Here is a 14,873-nt window from a genome sequence, read left to right as displayed (position 1 = left end):
CGTTTCAAGTCGATAAAACACGCAAAACATGCATCAAATTGCACCATTTACAACATCAAAATGCAAAAAGTTCTCACCGTGGGAGGGGGACACAACACCCTCCCCCTCTCGCTCTATCCGCTCGGGCTCGGTTGCTTCGCTCCCTCGCATAGTAACCCCCCCCCCCCCAAGATTATATCCTGGCGAAGCCTGTGCGCCTAAGCGGGGGGGGGGGGGGGGGGGGGGGCTTGACTAAGACACCCTCCCCCTCCTCCGGTCCGGCAGCCCCACCCCCACACTGATGAAAAAACGTTCCGCGGCCCTTCTAGAGAGAGAGAGAGAGAGAGAGAGAGTGGGTATGTGTGTGTGTGTGCGTGTGCGTGTCTTTTATATGTTTCTTCTTCTACATAATATGATAAAAAGGTAAGTATACTCTATAAGTCAATGCTGGTCTGCAGACTTGTACCCATTATACATTTTACTAACATCGCAAGCTTGTGAATCTACCGCACACCGAGAAAACTCCCTTTCACACAAGAAGAAAATAAAAGAGGGTGAAACGCATGATTAAGTGCAATGCTTATACTATAGGTTTAAATCATATTTCAACAAGCGAAACTAACACATGGAGAATGGAGAGTTGGATTAACATGTGAAAACTTCTGACTATCTCAAACAATCTCGCACGAAGCGTGTGTGTATAGCAGATTGAGTGTTCTGTCATTCAGCGACACATTGATTATGCTTGATATTAATCGTTAATGTCCTCATCCATTAATTCTCACAAGGATGGGTGCTTCATCGTCATGATGTCGAGTCTGGGTCAGTTGCCATCCTGATCCTAAGCTTCGCTCTATTCTTTGTTCTCAAGGTGCATGTCCTCTTGCCCTCTTCCCATGTCCGCTCGTTCCAGGTCCGTTTGAGAGGAATAAACTTCTTCACTTAGAACCGACCGTGTGGCCTGCTCCGGTTCTTTTATCTCCTCTTTATTTTCTTTCCTCATTGAGTTTCTACGTGGAATAGCAAAATGATAATAAAAGTAATAGTAATAATAATAATAATAATAAGTAAAATCCAGAGTTAAAAATGTTAATGTTTAAGTTTATGTGGTCATGCATTGTATTACTAAGTCAGGAAATACGGACATTACTCTACTGATCGATACGCTGTACTGTCAAAATGCCCAACAATTTTATAATTGTGTTCAAAACATTCGACTTACTCGGTTAAATTAAATTAGTCACATGAAACATTTAGATCCTGTATTAATATGATATGACACGTGGATAATATGTCAAATCTCCAGTAGTGATAAAAAAGGTAGGATTCTTATAATTAAAATGAGATGATTGTAAACAAAAAGAGTACGGTTGTTAAGAGCACATGTATTAATGTGGTTATTAAAAAAATGGGACAGAGCAGCGGCCTCTACCCTGTTCTACTCATCCACTGTTAGGCGAAACTGTCAAAACGGTTGTCAGAGAGAGACATTGGTTACCTATGCTGTATGGAATCGCGCAGAAAATATGATATTTCATTCCTATTTTTTTAATCTCACAAGGCTGTCACAATAGATCATGCTGCCACACTAACGTCTATACAGACCAAAAGATAGAATAATATATTTCATAGCAGATCCGCATATTCATCAATCATTGTGAAACACCCTGTATGGCTTGTATAATTCACAAGATATACAAGTCAAAACAAGACATACAAGATAAAAACAGGATACCAAAGATTATGCATACCTTACGAGTAGCTCATTTTTACGAAGCAGTTTATTGAACGCTTCTGTATTGATGGTAATGCCGTCCAGCTGCAAAAAGAACAAGACGACAGCAAAATATAACAACTGAAATCGACATGATTATGAAAATATAGTTATGAACATACTTAAAAAGTGTTTCAGAGCAATTTCTCTTTTCTAGAAGATATATATATATATATATATATATATATATATATATATATATATATATATTTATTGACAGTAACACGCAACCAATGAGTATTCGTACATTTAAAATAAAATGGGAATTCCGGGGGTCTGAAGACTAAATAAAGAAGTGAAATTATTGTTCAAGCAAAACAATGAAAATTGATCAACATCGGATTAAGGAAATTATATAAAATCGTTATGATATGCTATGTAATAACAGTCGTCTGATTTTTATCGAGATTTACAGGTCGTATCAAACTAACTTTCAACAGGTTTCCCTGTAATAAAGAGTGATGCAACAGTTGCCAATTACAATCTTTTGTTCTGAACGATGTACATCACAATGTCTGGGTATTTACTTTTGACTTTGCAACTTTTTTAGCGATCTCCACGAGGAATGAAATAGGCACGTCTTGCCATGTGAGATCAGCACGTCCAAGCTTGGGCATACGACACAGAATCTCGACCAAGTGTGTTTCTGTTGCTGAAGATTGACCTGAATTCCCGACTCCAATCTCTAGGGAAAGACTACGGATCTGTTAAGAGAAAAGAAAAAAGGCAAATGTTGATCCTGACTTGAACGTGAACTTGAACTTGAACTCGTCTGTTTCATTAAAAAAAAAATCATTTGTACAATAACAAACTGAGAACAGGGAAAGAATACATGAATATGCATTACATAACTGATTATGATGCCTATAAATGAAACATGGAAACTATAAAAGACCAGGGTCTTGTCAGGGTAGTTCACAACATACAGAATTAGAGGAAGGAATATTGCTTTATGATCAAAACATGAGACAGGTGAAAATAGTACAAAAAAAAGACAAAATTAAAAACGTTATAAAATGAAGTAATGGCGATCGGTCATATAAACCCATTGAAAAAAAAAAACCACAAAACTATATTCTTTAATCATCGTGTATTTCATAATGGCAACTCTAATCATCTAGCAAATATCTTCTGAGATTATTTTTTAATGATATTTGCAGTTGGAGAATTTGTAACTGTAAATGGTAAACAATTCTGTTATGAGGGACCAGTGTGTCTGAGTGTGTGACTTATAAACATCTGATCTACCTTAAATAATGATATTTATTACTTTTTCGTATGTTGTGACTTTGGATCTGATCATCAGATTGAAACATACGAAAAACATGAAGAGTTTGTTCGCAAAAACCGATAAGTCCATATTTGCCAAATGGAGATATTTGCGATTAAAGGTCAAGAAAAATAAAGAGAATAATAAGAATGTTTTGCTTCTTTTGACCATAACTTCAAAAATGTACCTTTATATGTAGTGACCAATATATCATTTTGTACCTTACGACAGAGACCGAAATCATCGGTTTTTGCGAACAAACTCATCACATCTCAGGTAACAAGTTCATTTTATATTTGAACATATACATAAGAATATTAAATCTATGGTATTGTATTCAAAACATTACTTTTCAGAAACAAAGTCACTAACAGCGCTCGTGCTATCGGTGAGATGCGAGTTGTGCAGAATCGAATTGTTCTTTTTTGAAGGATAAATGTGTCTTGTAAATGTGATTGATGAGTATTTGCCCATACAGCCTTACAATAACTAAAATGAGATAAAATTAAAGTGTGATAACAGAATCAAAACATTCAATGATAAAAAACCCTTTTAGCCTATCAATTTCTCTAATATTCTTCCCGAAATTCTTTTATTCACCATGGCTATTTGCTTTTTGCAATAAATTGCAGTAAATAAAATCCCTTAGAAATTGTGTACATTCTACTCAAGATAATTTTACGTCATTTATTTTTGCATCACAAAATTTATCTGAAATCTGATATCTTTTTTACCTACCTTAAAAAAATATATATACATATATATATATATATATCTATATATATATATATATATATATTTATATATAAAACTTGATTTTTAGTATCTACAAACAATCTGTTACATGAAGCATTTTGAAAATTTAGATAACTCACTATTCAAATTATTTATCAACACATCTAAATGCAAATAAGAAACCAATAAAGTGGAATTGTCAGCAGATAAAAGGAATTTAACCACACGTGAAATATTACACATATCATTAATAAATATCATACATAACAATGGCCCTTTCGAAGCCTGGGGACTCCACGTAAAACATCACATGTATCCGAAAAAGTGTCTTTGTATAATGTAACTTGAGTCCGATTATTCAAATAACCTCTGAACCACTCTAATGGAAGACCTCTAATACCGTAACGACCAAGCGTTTTTAATATTTCATGAATTATTAAATCAAAAGCTTTAGACAAATCAAGAAAATACCAATACCATGGAAATGATGATATGTGACCGTGCATCACAAAACGAACAAAAAGTCGCACACACTGATTTTGTGTGAGGACTGAAAATAGGTGAAATGGGTCAACCGAGTCGATCTTGACTTTTCATATTTTCGGACAGAGCGCATCTTCTTCTACATTATGCGAAAATTTGATATCATAAAACTTGCAGAAAATGTGTTTTTAGCAGTTTATCTCGAACACTTTTTGGCAGAATAGTGTGATTAAGTGTGTCTTTAGAGTTCTCTTTTCATTTCTTAAAAACCTTGTCCACCCTCTTCACTTTCAACTCCTATAACCTTCGAAAAGATGATGCTACTACTTTGAAAGTTGACATTCACTAAGGACAGAATGTGTTAATAAGACATGCTTAATTTCATTTTAATCTAATCATTCCTTCATTGTTGTTACTTCGGTGGTTTACATACTGTTTCTGTCCCATTCATCGCACAGCCAGCACGGCTTGGTAAAGATTAAGCACTTGAATAGACATTGTCCTTCAGAGCCCCTTTTCTCAGTTAATTTTTTTTCCGGAGTGTGTGATTTCTTTCCAATATTGAATAGGTGAGGAGAGTCCATTTGATTTGAGTAATACACCATTTTAAAAGCTTAAAGTCTGCTCTTTTAGATTCTGCTCTTAACTAAAAATCCATGTCTGGTGACTTTTTGTTTGTTTTGTGATGCAGGGTCACATATAATGCACTAAAAATACTATCCTGCAGATCTACAAGAGCCATTTCAGTCGAAAATTACTGCGATGTCCATATTGAGAATTACATAGAATATTGTTATGTGATTAGAATACATAAAAACCGTTATGTATAGTTTTTTTTTTTCAAAGAGTTTCGTAGTATTGATAGTGGTCAATAATTTCTTATGAAATTATTATCTTTTTCCCCCTAAATACTGGAATAACTTCAGCAACTCTCAATTTTATTGGAACAATTCCTGTTATTAATGGCAGATTAAATAAATGAGTTAAACGCTTCAACAACAAATATATTACTTTCTCAATTAAAATTATCGATAAAGTTATCGATTCCAGTACTTTCCTTCCTTTTTACTATATTATATGTCTTGATCTTTTACAGGAACAAAAACTAAACGTTTGATTTATGAGAAGCAAACGTCAATGGATTTTAAATATAATCATATTTATCTTCATTTCCGAATTTTCCTGTATCAACAAAATAATCATTAATACAATTTGCAATTTCTCTTGCATCTGTTATTTGCCGACCATTATCTCATAGAGTTGAAGGATAACTTGACTTTGTCTTCCCCCATAACTCATTTATCAGAGAACATGTTATTTTCTTACATCATTAGGATATATTTCAAATCTTTTATAATATTTTTCTTGATATTTCTCTACAAAAATTATGTAGATACCTTGACTCTCACTTCTTATACTTCCTATCTCATTGTTATATTAATACTCTTCTTTAATTAATTATCGGTGTTTGTTATTGATAAGGGGCAATAATTCCTATTAAAACACGGTTTTCTCTTCGTTTTTCTACTATTTTTTTTTCGTAAAGGAAAGATGGTGAAAAGCATCTTCAATAGTGCTTTCAAAAATATACAAAAATCAATCATATGCAATATCTGGATCTTCCTTATCAAACACTTCACACACTAATCTATTGGACATAATTGTTCTCTAACACATTCCAAAAAAACTTTGACTATGACACAAATTATATGTGTCATAACTTGATGTAATGAAATATGAGTGAACTATTTGTTTTAATGTCTACTTTCGGTTTTCTACATGAAATAACTATTTACAGTGTTTTTTGGGGTTTTTTTACGAGAACAATCGAGTTCAACGAATAATATTTCATATAAATCACCTTGCATCATTAAGTCATACTGAATACTATACTTAGTAACTCATGTTATTCTTACTAAATAATCCCAAACCACCACCTCTGCCATTCAATCTATTTGAGTTCACAAACGAATAATCATCTTTTTGAATTAGGTGGCCATTTTCAAAGTGTAGTAGGTTTCTGAAAATCCATATACTGAAAATGAACAAGAAAACACGAACACAAACTCATCAGACGCACAGCAATTATGATGTAAACTACGAGCTTTACAATACTTTACACTGAAAGAGTTACACTCAACATAATCACATTCTGAAGGTAAATGATAATCGCATTTATCAATATTTGTATCAAAATCTATAAATCACGATAAAATTACTTTCACATTAATTATCAGCTAAATGTTATGTGAAATATCCAAGGTTCTTTAATGTACAATATTAAATAGGGGATTATCTATGTGTTTGGTTGTTGTAAGAGCACAAAGAACAAAGATCATCTTTTTCCAGTACAGCAAAAGAAAAAAATGCATACACATATTAGTGTATATTCTATATTCAGGGGTTTTGAGCAACACAAGCACATTAGGTCAGCATAAACAAACAATAACAACTCACATACATTAATAAAAAAAAATGAAAATCTGTCATGTATCAAAATATATATAACATCGTATGAATTACAATTATGACAAGAAAATAATAGGGAAATCCTGCCAGGTTTCCGAGAAGAAGTATTCACGTGTAATACTATGAGAGTTTTACTCCGAGTAAAATCTTCACTAAATTTATTAGATTATGTTGTGTATACATGTACATTTTACCTTCGAAAGTACATCAGATGCACTCTATGAATTATATTATAATTATGATATGTACATTCATAAATACATGCATTTGCAAATCAGCGTATATAAGACATACAGAAAGTCATCGTGTTTATGCCTATTGTAACCGAGTTGTATACATACTATGAAAAATGTTGCAATGCACAACACATTATGTTTCGACGAAATAGCATTGACAGAGTGAGAGAGAGAGAGGGGGGGAGAGAAGAGAAATGAGAAATGGAAGAGAGGGCGAAATAAAATTAACAAATATAATACATAACATGGAGATCGACATGAACATAATTACGACTTAGACAATCATCCTCAAACGCCATCAGGTCTATCTTGCTTAAAGTTTCTTCGATAGTCATACCTACAAGAAACTATGCAAGCACGCATGGAATACACAGATATAGCACCTATTACAAAAACTGAGTATACAGATTTGTGCTTGCATTATACAGCGTGTCCCAGGAAAAAAACAAACAAAAAAACGAAACCAAGTTTCTTTGCAACTTTTTCACTACTGAAATCTTACATTTTTATTTTGCTTTTTGAGATATACATCAATGGGGAGATGCACTTTGTTCTTTCATTTGATGTACAAGTTACTGTTCATCGCTCACGCATTAGACATTAGAGCAACAAAGAGCGATCCATTGAATTCACACAAAACAATGACAGTGCTACAGTGAATGTTGTTCGGGAGGGGGGTGAGAGCTATTTACAGAAAATACTGTATGAGACGGAAAACCATTTGTCATGTTTGTTGTCATCTATTTAGAATAATCTATGAGAATAATAATATCGTGTGTATTCTCAGGCTGCATGCAGTCCAATGGCTATGGGAAATCAACGTTACAACAATGGTACTGTACACATTTTGATGATTGTGTATACCTCACAGTTATCTCACTGCTTTCCTCTCTACATTTCCCTCACGCGTGGTTATTCCTTCATAACTGACAGGGTTTTAAAGTTTTTGAAGGGGGAGGCGAAGCAGGAAGAGGGGGTACATCACTTTGTAATCAGTGAACTTGCGCTTCTAACATTTAAAAGGTACAAGTGCAGGGCTGAAAGTCGTCTTCAATTTTGTTTTGTTTTTGTTTTTGTTTATTTGTTTGTTTGTTTGTTTGTGTGTTTTTTTTGGGGGGGGGGGGGAGGGTGGGGCTCGGAAGGCTTTTTCGGTCGGTTACTTCCCTCCCCCCCCCCCCCCCCCCCCCTTCAACACTGCTGATTAATAAATTTTGCTCTCTGGTTCGCCGCATGGTCAGACAAGCTCACGATCATGTGCTAAGTTACGACCCTATTCCGAACCGTCGGTAATATTCCCTCCCTTCAGGTTTGCGTAAATTCATTGAAGCATGAAGGCCATTGATGTCTGTCAAGTCGGGCAAGCGTCGGGAAAGCTAACTGGCTCCTTATTCACTACCCATCTCTCAGGGTAAAATGGAAACATGTTTTCATATCAAGTTTCTCGACCAGATGTCATATGAAAGTAAAAGGAATGGATATTAATACTATGGTTTTATTTATTCCAAAAGATTGCCGAAAAAGCCTGAAAAATTATTCAAAGTTGTCATTTGCTCGTGCAAATGAAAATTTACTAGCATTACTGTATATTGTTCTAACTCACTCATGCATGAATTATGAACAATGAGTTGTGCATTATGAAGGAAGAGATGTATACCTTTCCATTCATGCAAATCTCATAAAGCAAATAACTGATTGTGATCGCAAAGAATTGCAATAAAATTCGTTGTTTTTTTTCGGGGACACGCTGTATACACACATTACACTTGCAGATCAGCATTGTTTAAACATACCAAAAATAAGCATAATGTACAAACATACATACATAGTGCATATGCGTATAGAAACCGAGTAATGTAGACGTGTAAAGATGTTGCAATGCACAATTTTATGTTACAACAACATGGCATACATAAATATATATTTGACGTGTATACATGCGTATTCAATTTAAATGACGTAGAAGTGTGAAGATATTGATGAGACAGGGAGAGAGAGAGAGAGAGAGAGAGAATGGGAGTGAGAGGTTGGAGGAGAACGAGATGGGAGGAAGAGGACGATACATGTTCAAATGACAATTGACGTAGACAATAATTACAACTTTGACAGATTACTCCACAATTAGTTATCAGCTGCTTGCCAATTGTCCATTCGTGATGGGTATACCCGCAAAATAGCCTTCGGTCATGCAAGAGACACCTTTGGGCACTTGCGGATTTTGTGGAAACGTACCTATTTACCCCTTGTCATATGCTCATTGATGTAGATGCCGGTGCATTTGATTTCTTTTTTCACCGTTTTTCAAAAAGTTTTAATCTAGTGCGATATGAACACAGCTTGACGAGTATTGGGCAGGGCCCTGGATATACTGTTGGATGAGGAGGCTCTGTGAGAGCGGTCTATCTCGTCTTTTGATAGAATTTTTCGAAGCAAGTCGGCAGACGATGTCATCATGCAGAGCATTCCTGTGGGTTTTCCTTGATTCCATGAATCCGTACACTGTTCCTTCGTGTGTTATTGCAGCATGTAAGTTTGTTCAGCTTTCTGCCAATTTTTTCATCTGAAAAAGTGGCAAATGTGATGCTTGCCCAAGTTTATTGAGCCGAGTGATTTCCTTGCTTTGGTTGTTGACCTTTGTTCCCAGATCCAGTATCTCCCCATCTGCTTTTCTATCATGGTCGTCAACTCTTTGAACTGTGATGCGATGGCTTCTTGAACAACTCATTTTATAAAGGTGAGAAATTCTTTGTTATCTACTTTGGAATTCACTGACAACACTCCAAACGATTATCTATTGCGTGTTCTCTGGAGGCATGATATTCTGTTGAGCTGATGAACAGAAAGAACCTGTAGGAACCTAAAGGCAGCAGCAGTAGGAGGTAACTGGAGGATCGGGACAACGACGGGTGAGCCTTGCACAGAGAGAGCTTTTGCGCTAGCGCGATCTGAAGCGCGATCTTTTGAAGTCTTATAATGCAACCGAATACATATAATTCTGTAATGTATTTTCTTTCACTACAGGCAGCGTTCTCTTGAGGCATCGACCATTTGTTACCGCATTTAGTATTTTTGTATTCCTCACGTGCCCTCACGATTACAGTCTGTTCCGCTGGAAAGCAGCTCAACACTGTTTCACTCTCGAAAACGCGTGGCTATTTGTCTCTGTGGGCTTCGCCCCTTGGTGTATGCATCAAAATAATTTAGGTTTTCTCTCTCTCTTTCTCTTTCTCTTCCTCTTCTCCCCATTTTCTGTTCCCTATGTTCACACTTTTGCTTTCTTTTTCTTGTTTCTTTCTTTTTTTCTATTCCCGACTTTCCCAGTTTCCCGCACTCTTTGTAGTCGTAAGTTTTTCACCCCCTTTACTTCCCCTCTTTCCCCCTTTTCCCTCAGAGGTGCCCACATGTTACAAGCATAGTCTTTTGAGTGGGTACCTCCACTTTTTTTTTCACAGAGTGTATAAATAGAGTGTATGTTTCTTTTTGTACTAAACATAAAGACATGAACATGTTGTTATACCTGTCTGACTATGTAGGCCCTATATTATCAACGACTCGCATGCCAAATGTATCATATTGTTTTTTGTACATTCTGTTGGAAAAAAAAAAGTGAAAATAAAGTTTGAATTTGAATTTGAATTTGAATTTGAATTTGAAGCTCAATACCACCCATAACTACGGGAGAGCTAAGCAGAAATTCACTGCCGTGAATGACTTGGAAATGAGTATATTGGAAGCTTGTGTAGGAGATGAATCACAGAGGATATCAGTTTCACTTGAAGTTTGCAGAAAACGTGGCAGAGAAAGTCACTCAAACATCCCTTAATTACACGTATACATAATCAGGGACACCTGATGTGTGGTCCAGAAGACTAACTAATCAGGATATCACACAGAAATTACAGAGAATAAAAGAACAAAATCTTGTGACATGATGTTGCGTGATGTGACTCCAACTAGAAAAAAAAAATTACGTTTTATAGTTATCTTTCTTTCTCATGACGTTTTCATAATCTGTTATTTGGAAAGTTAAAAACTCAACATCTTCAGTCAGTCATACATACACATGTCATGCTTTATTTTGATACCTTCAACGGTTTTAAAGTTGTGGTATCCACAAAATTAATCACGGATGAAGAACAGACGGAAAGACACATGGAAGGGGGGACAGACGGACGGACAACCTGAAAAATAAGGCCTCCGGTGACAGTTCGTGGCGTAACAAGAAAATAGAAATGAGGGTCATGCGCTCACCCAGAAGTATCGCAACGCAGCCTCGTGGAGACTATTGCTACCTGGCAAGATCTAACCAGGGGCGAATCCAAGAAATCCGTAAAATGGAGGAGCTTTTGCAAAATTAAAGGGGGCGCAGGCCCCCCCCCCCATTTTTCTTTCTTATAGTTCTTCTGTTTTAACAAAAAATAAACAGGTTGCGTTTGGGGCCCGGTGCGTCCCCCTGTGGATCAGCCATTGTGAAGGCCCCCATCTCACTAGGAAGGCGACCATGGCGATCTGTGACGATTTAACACATCGTGGCTCCATCGCCGCCAGCCTTTATTTTTGGCCTCCGAGGCGATTACACTACGGTTTCTCCACGCTCAACCTGCGCTGTAGGCGATAGCGCCACGATGATACTAAGACTCTGCCACGTTGTTGCCGCGTTTCCAGGCCGACGAGACTCGCTGCTTCTGCGATTACACCGACTGTGTTGCGATATTCGTACGCTTATCAAGACCTCGCGACAACAGTGATACGATCGGAGCGACCTTGATGCGTTTTACGCCGGGCTCATGCTACGATCTCAAGAGATCGGGGTATAAAATGTGTTTCATGATTGAATTTCTTCAGGCAGATGTCAGTGTCAAATTAACATGGATACGCAGAATATGGTTCTACCCTTGCATCTTAGCATTCTAGAAGACACCAGTTAAAACCTGATGTGAAATTGCACTATTAAGTCATCCATTAAATTAAAAAGGTAAAACGTGTATAATATTAGCAAACTACAAATCGTATCCTACAATAAGACAACTTTATGAAGATATATTTGAAAAGATTACAACTTTATTACTTTCATTGTCTTGCAATATTATATGGCAAACAATTAATTTAATAAATAGAGTAGATTCGTACCGAGTGTACGTGAAAAAAAAAAGAATTTTATACGTTTTTCTCCATGTCCACCTTCCTGGTCTGTGCATCACTTTCTATCGTTCATGGTTGGTTCCTGTTACGTAATACTGTACAAGTGGAATTTTTCATGGGCGATGGGAGCCGCTTTTGATGCGCTTGAGTTACGCTTTCCACGATGCTACTCCGTCAAAGCTACGAATGTGGCGCTTTTAATGCGCTCGTGAGGCGATGGTGATACGCTCTCAAACCACGGCGATCGGTCGCGACCTCGCTACGGAAGTTTCGGACATGTTCAAAACTTCCGTAGCGAGGTCGCCGACCATGGCGAATGTGACGATCCTTCGCGCTTCTATACCGCTCAAGATACGATGGAGAAGATTTAAAACGATCAAGCCACGATCCGTCACGCTTTATCGATTTTTGATGATCGTAGCGGAATCGCCGTCTAGTGAGATGGGGGTATTACTGGGAAGGGGCTTCATGTTCATGCTTGGAGTGAACAATTTGAAATCCAATTCCTCCTTGGGATGCTTCCTGCAAAGTTTTGGTGAAAATTTGTCTCGGAATTTTCATGAAAAAATGGAAATTAAAAAAGGTTAACGAGAGTCCCACCATGGATGCCGAACAACGAATGATCGCAATTATAGCTGACTGCAGCCTTCGGCTCGGGTTAGCCAAAAAAACAAAGTCAGAGGTGAAAGACCTGGCAAGATGCAGCTGAGTTGGCTGTTGTTGAGAAGAATTCATCGGACAGTTGGAAGCCTTTCAAACCGAAATCAGCAAGGTATGGCATAGTACGCATCAGTTTGGCCATGTCTCCTCCTACTGAAGACTGATTTTGGGCAGCGCCACCTCGGGTGTCCCGAGAAATCGTTAGACAGCGTATCTGCGGACACAAGTAAAGTAACTGCAGTAAAAAAAAATTAAAATTGACCTTGAGTTTGGATATATTGTGTTTCATTGAAAAAAAAAAAATGTTCGGACCAAACTGAAGACAGTGAACAAGTACACAAGCATTTAAGACATTGATAAGTGTAAATGAGAGAAAATAAAACAAAAAAACCTACAAAATTATACATAATCATCGTGTATTCCATAATGGAGAATCTAGCCATCTAACAGGTATATTTTAAGATTCGTCTGAAAGATATTAATAGCGGAAAATTTTGTTTCTGTATCTGCGCCGGCCATGTGTTGTGATGGGAACTGTGAACTTACTTATCCCAACGTGGAGAGTATGCGAATGCCGTGTAATGAGTGTCAGTCAGCCAGTGGCAGAGACAGTGTTTGACATTGTTTGGGATATGTTCATCACGGAACTTATAAACAAATACGGCCCGGATGACATCTGACCTCAGGACTTTTCTCGGTTTAAAACAAAATGGCCTCAAGCAATCTGTCGACATCAAAATATTGACTCTCGAAATGATCCTTGCGTGTAACATGATAATAGAGATTATTACCTATACGAGGTAGTTTTGCGAGGCAATTACAGTTGGTATTTTGCCGGGTCGGGAGTTCAGCAGGCGACATTAGAGCATATCACGAGCATCCGGGGGTTTTACATATACAGTGGACTCCTGTAATAACGAAATCCTCGGGACCGGCAGTTTTCTTTCGTTATATCGGAATTTTGTTATAACTGGACAAATAAACAATAGAAATACATAGAGTGGATGACATTGCAGCCCAAATCTTTATTTAGTTATAACCAGAATTTTGTTATAACCGTGTTCGGTATAATAGAGCCCTTTTTACACTTGTGTTTCTTAACCCCGGACTTTCTCTGACCCAGGACTATCGTTACTCCCGTCCCAATTTTTTTTTTCAGCTTTTTACACTGGCCAATTAGTCCCGTACTATCTCTTGTCCGGGGCTAAGGAGAAAACTGACCTTTTTACACTTGTATTTCTTAGCCCCGGACTTTCCAAACCGCATGAATATTCATGATTACGCTGTGTACTGTACACGTACACGCACGCACCGGCAGCACTTGATTACCTCGTTTCTGATTGGTCAGTGAGGGTCGGTTTTCGTCTCCGTCGCTTAGCCCAGGATTATTTTTTCGTTTTGTTTACACTCACTTGCTCACTTGCTAAGTGATCAAGTAAGAAATGTTGGTAGACTTATCCCTCTCTTCTTTTTTGTGTACCCGAGTTGTTTTTAGTATGATTTTTAACTGATGATATTTCGTTGTATATAAGTCAACCCCATGTTACCCTTTTACGTATCGCTATATAAACAAATTGAATCCGAATGTGTGTTTTGTGATTCCTTCACTTCATTTGTCCATTGTTTATTATGTTGAATGCATTTTTTTCCTTTTCCTTTATATGTGGAAATTCAAATCAATTCAACATACCTGACATGAGGACGCTAAGGCGGCAGCTGTTGGGAGAAAATTTTCCGGGAAGTGGTCGCATATCAGCCTGCAGCGTGAAAGATTTGGCATATTACACACACATCGGGCCAAATTTTCTCCAACCGAGGATTGATCCAGTCTTTTAACGTCCAGGAGCAGGTCTTGAATCTGCAGCACCATGCACAAATAACAATAAGTAAATTATGAAAACAAGTCAATGAATAGGACATATATGAGATAGATTAACATTACCTGAACATTGAAGAAAATTGACAGACATCATAAGAGCACTTTATTTCAATTTTCAAGATTTAGAGGGATGTGGAAATTGTTGTATTACATGTCGTAATAGTATATAGTATAGCGAAGGCATGTGTCGGCTGCTTTGAACATCTGCTTCCAAACAGCAAACCAGTCAGCATACTGGCATAGGGCCTA

The 14,873-nt window shown here is 37.1% G+C and overlaps 1 protein-coding gene across 3 annotated transcripts in view; it reads right to left on the bottom strand.

Moving 5' to 3' along the window:
- Positions 1-281: 281 nt before the first annotated feature.
- LOC139721801 (uncharacterized) overlaps positions 282-14,873 on the bottom strand; it is a 185,128-nt gene continuing 170,536 nt past the window's right edge. For all 3 annotated transcript variants that reach the window (XM_071633125.1, XM_071633124.1, XM_071633123.1), the window contains 5 exons: positions 14,436-14,603; positions 12,777-12,959; positions 2,281-2,457; positions 1,731-1,798; positions 282-989 (listed from right to left, as the gene is read on the bottom strand). In XM_071633125.1, the coding sequence (XP_071489226.1) occupies positions 833-989; positions 1,731-1,798; positions 2,281-2,457; positions 12,777-12,959; positions 14,436-14,603 (753 nt within the window). In that variant the 3' untranslated portion in view covers positions 282-832. The remainder of the gene's footprint in view (positions 990-1,730; positions 1,799-2,280; positions 2,458-12,776; positions 12,960-14,435; positions 14,604-14,873) is intronic.

The sequence above is a fragment of the Diadema antillarum genome, unplaced genomic scaffold (assembly GCF_040938485.1).
Source record: "Diadema antillarum isolate AM-2024a unplaced genomic scaffold, OU_Dant_1.0 scf00000150, whole genome shotgun sequence".
In the NCBI taxonomy this organism is placed as follows: Eukaryota; Metazoa; Echinodermata; class Echinoidea; order Diadematoida; family Diadematidae; genus Diadema; species Diadema antillarum.
Note: the sequence above shows the minus strand (reverse complement) of the source record. Positions and strands in the feature narration are given on the sequence as shown.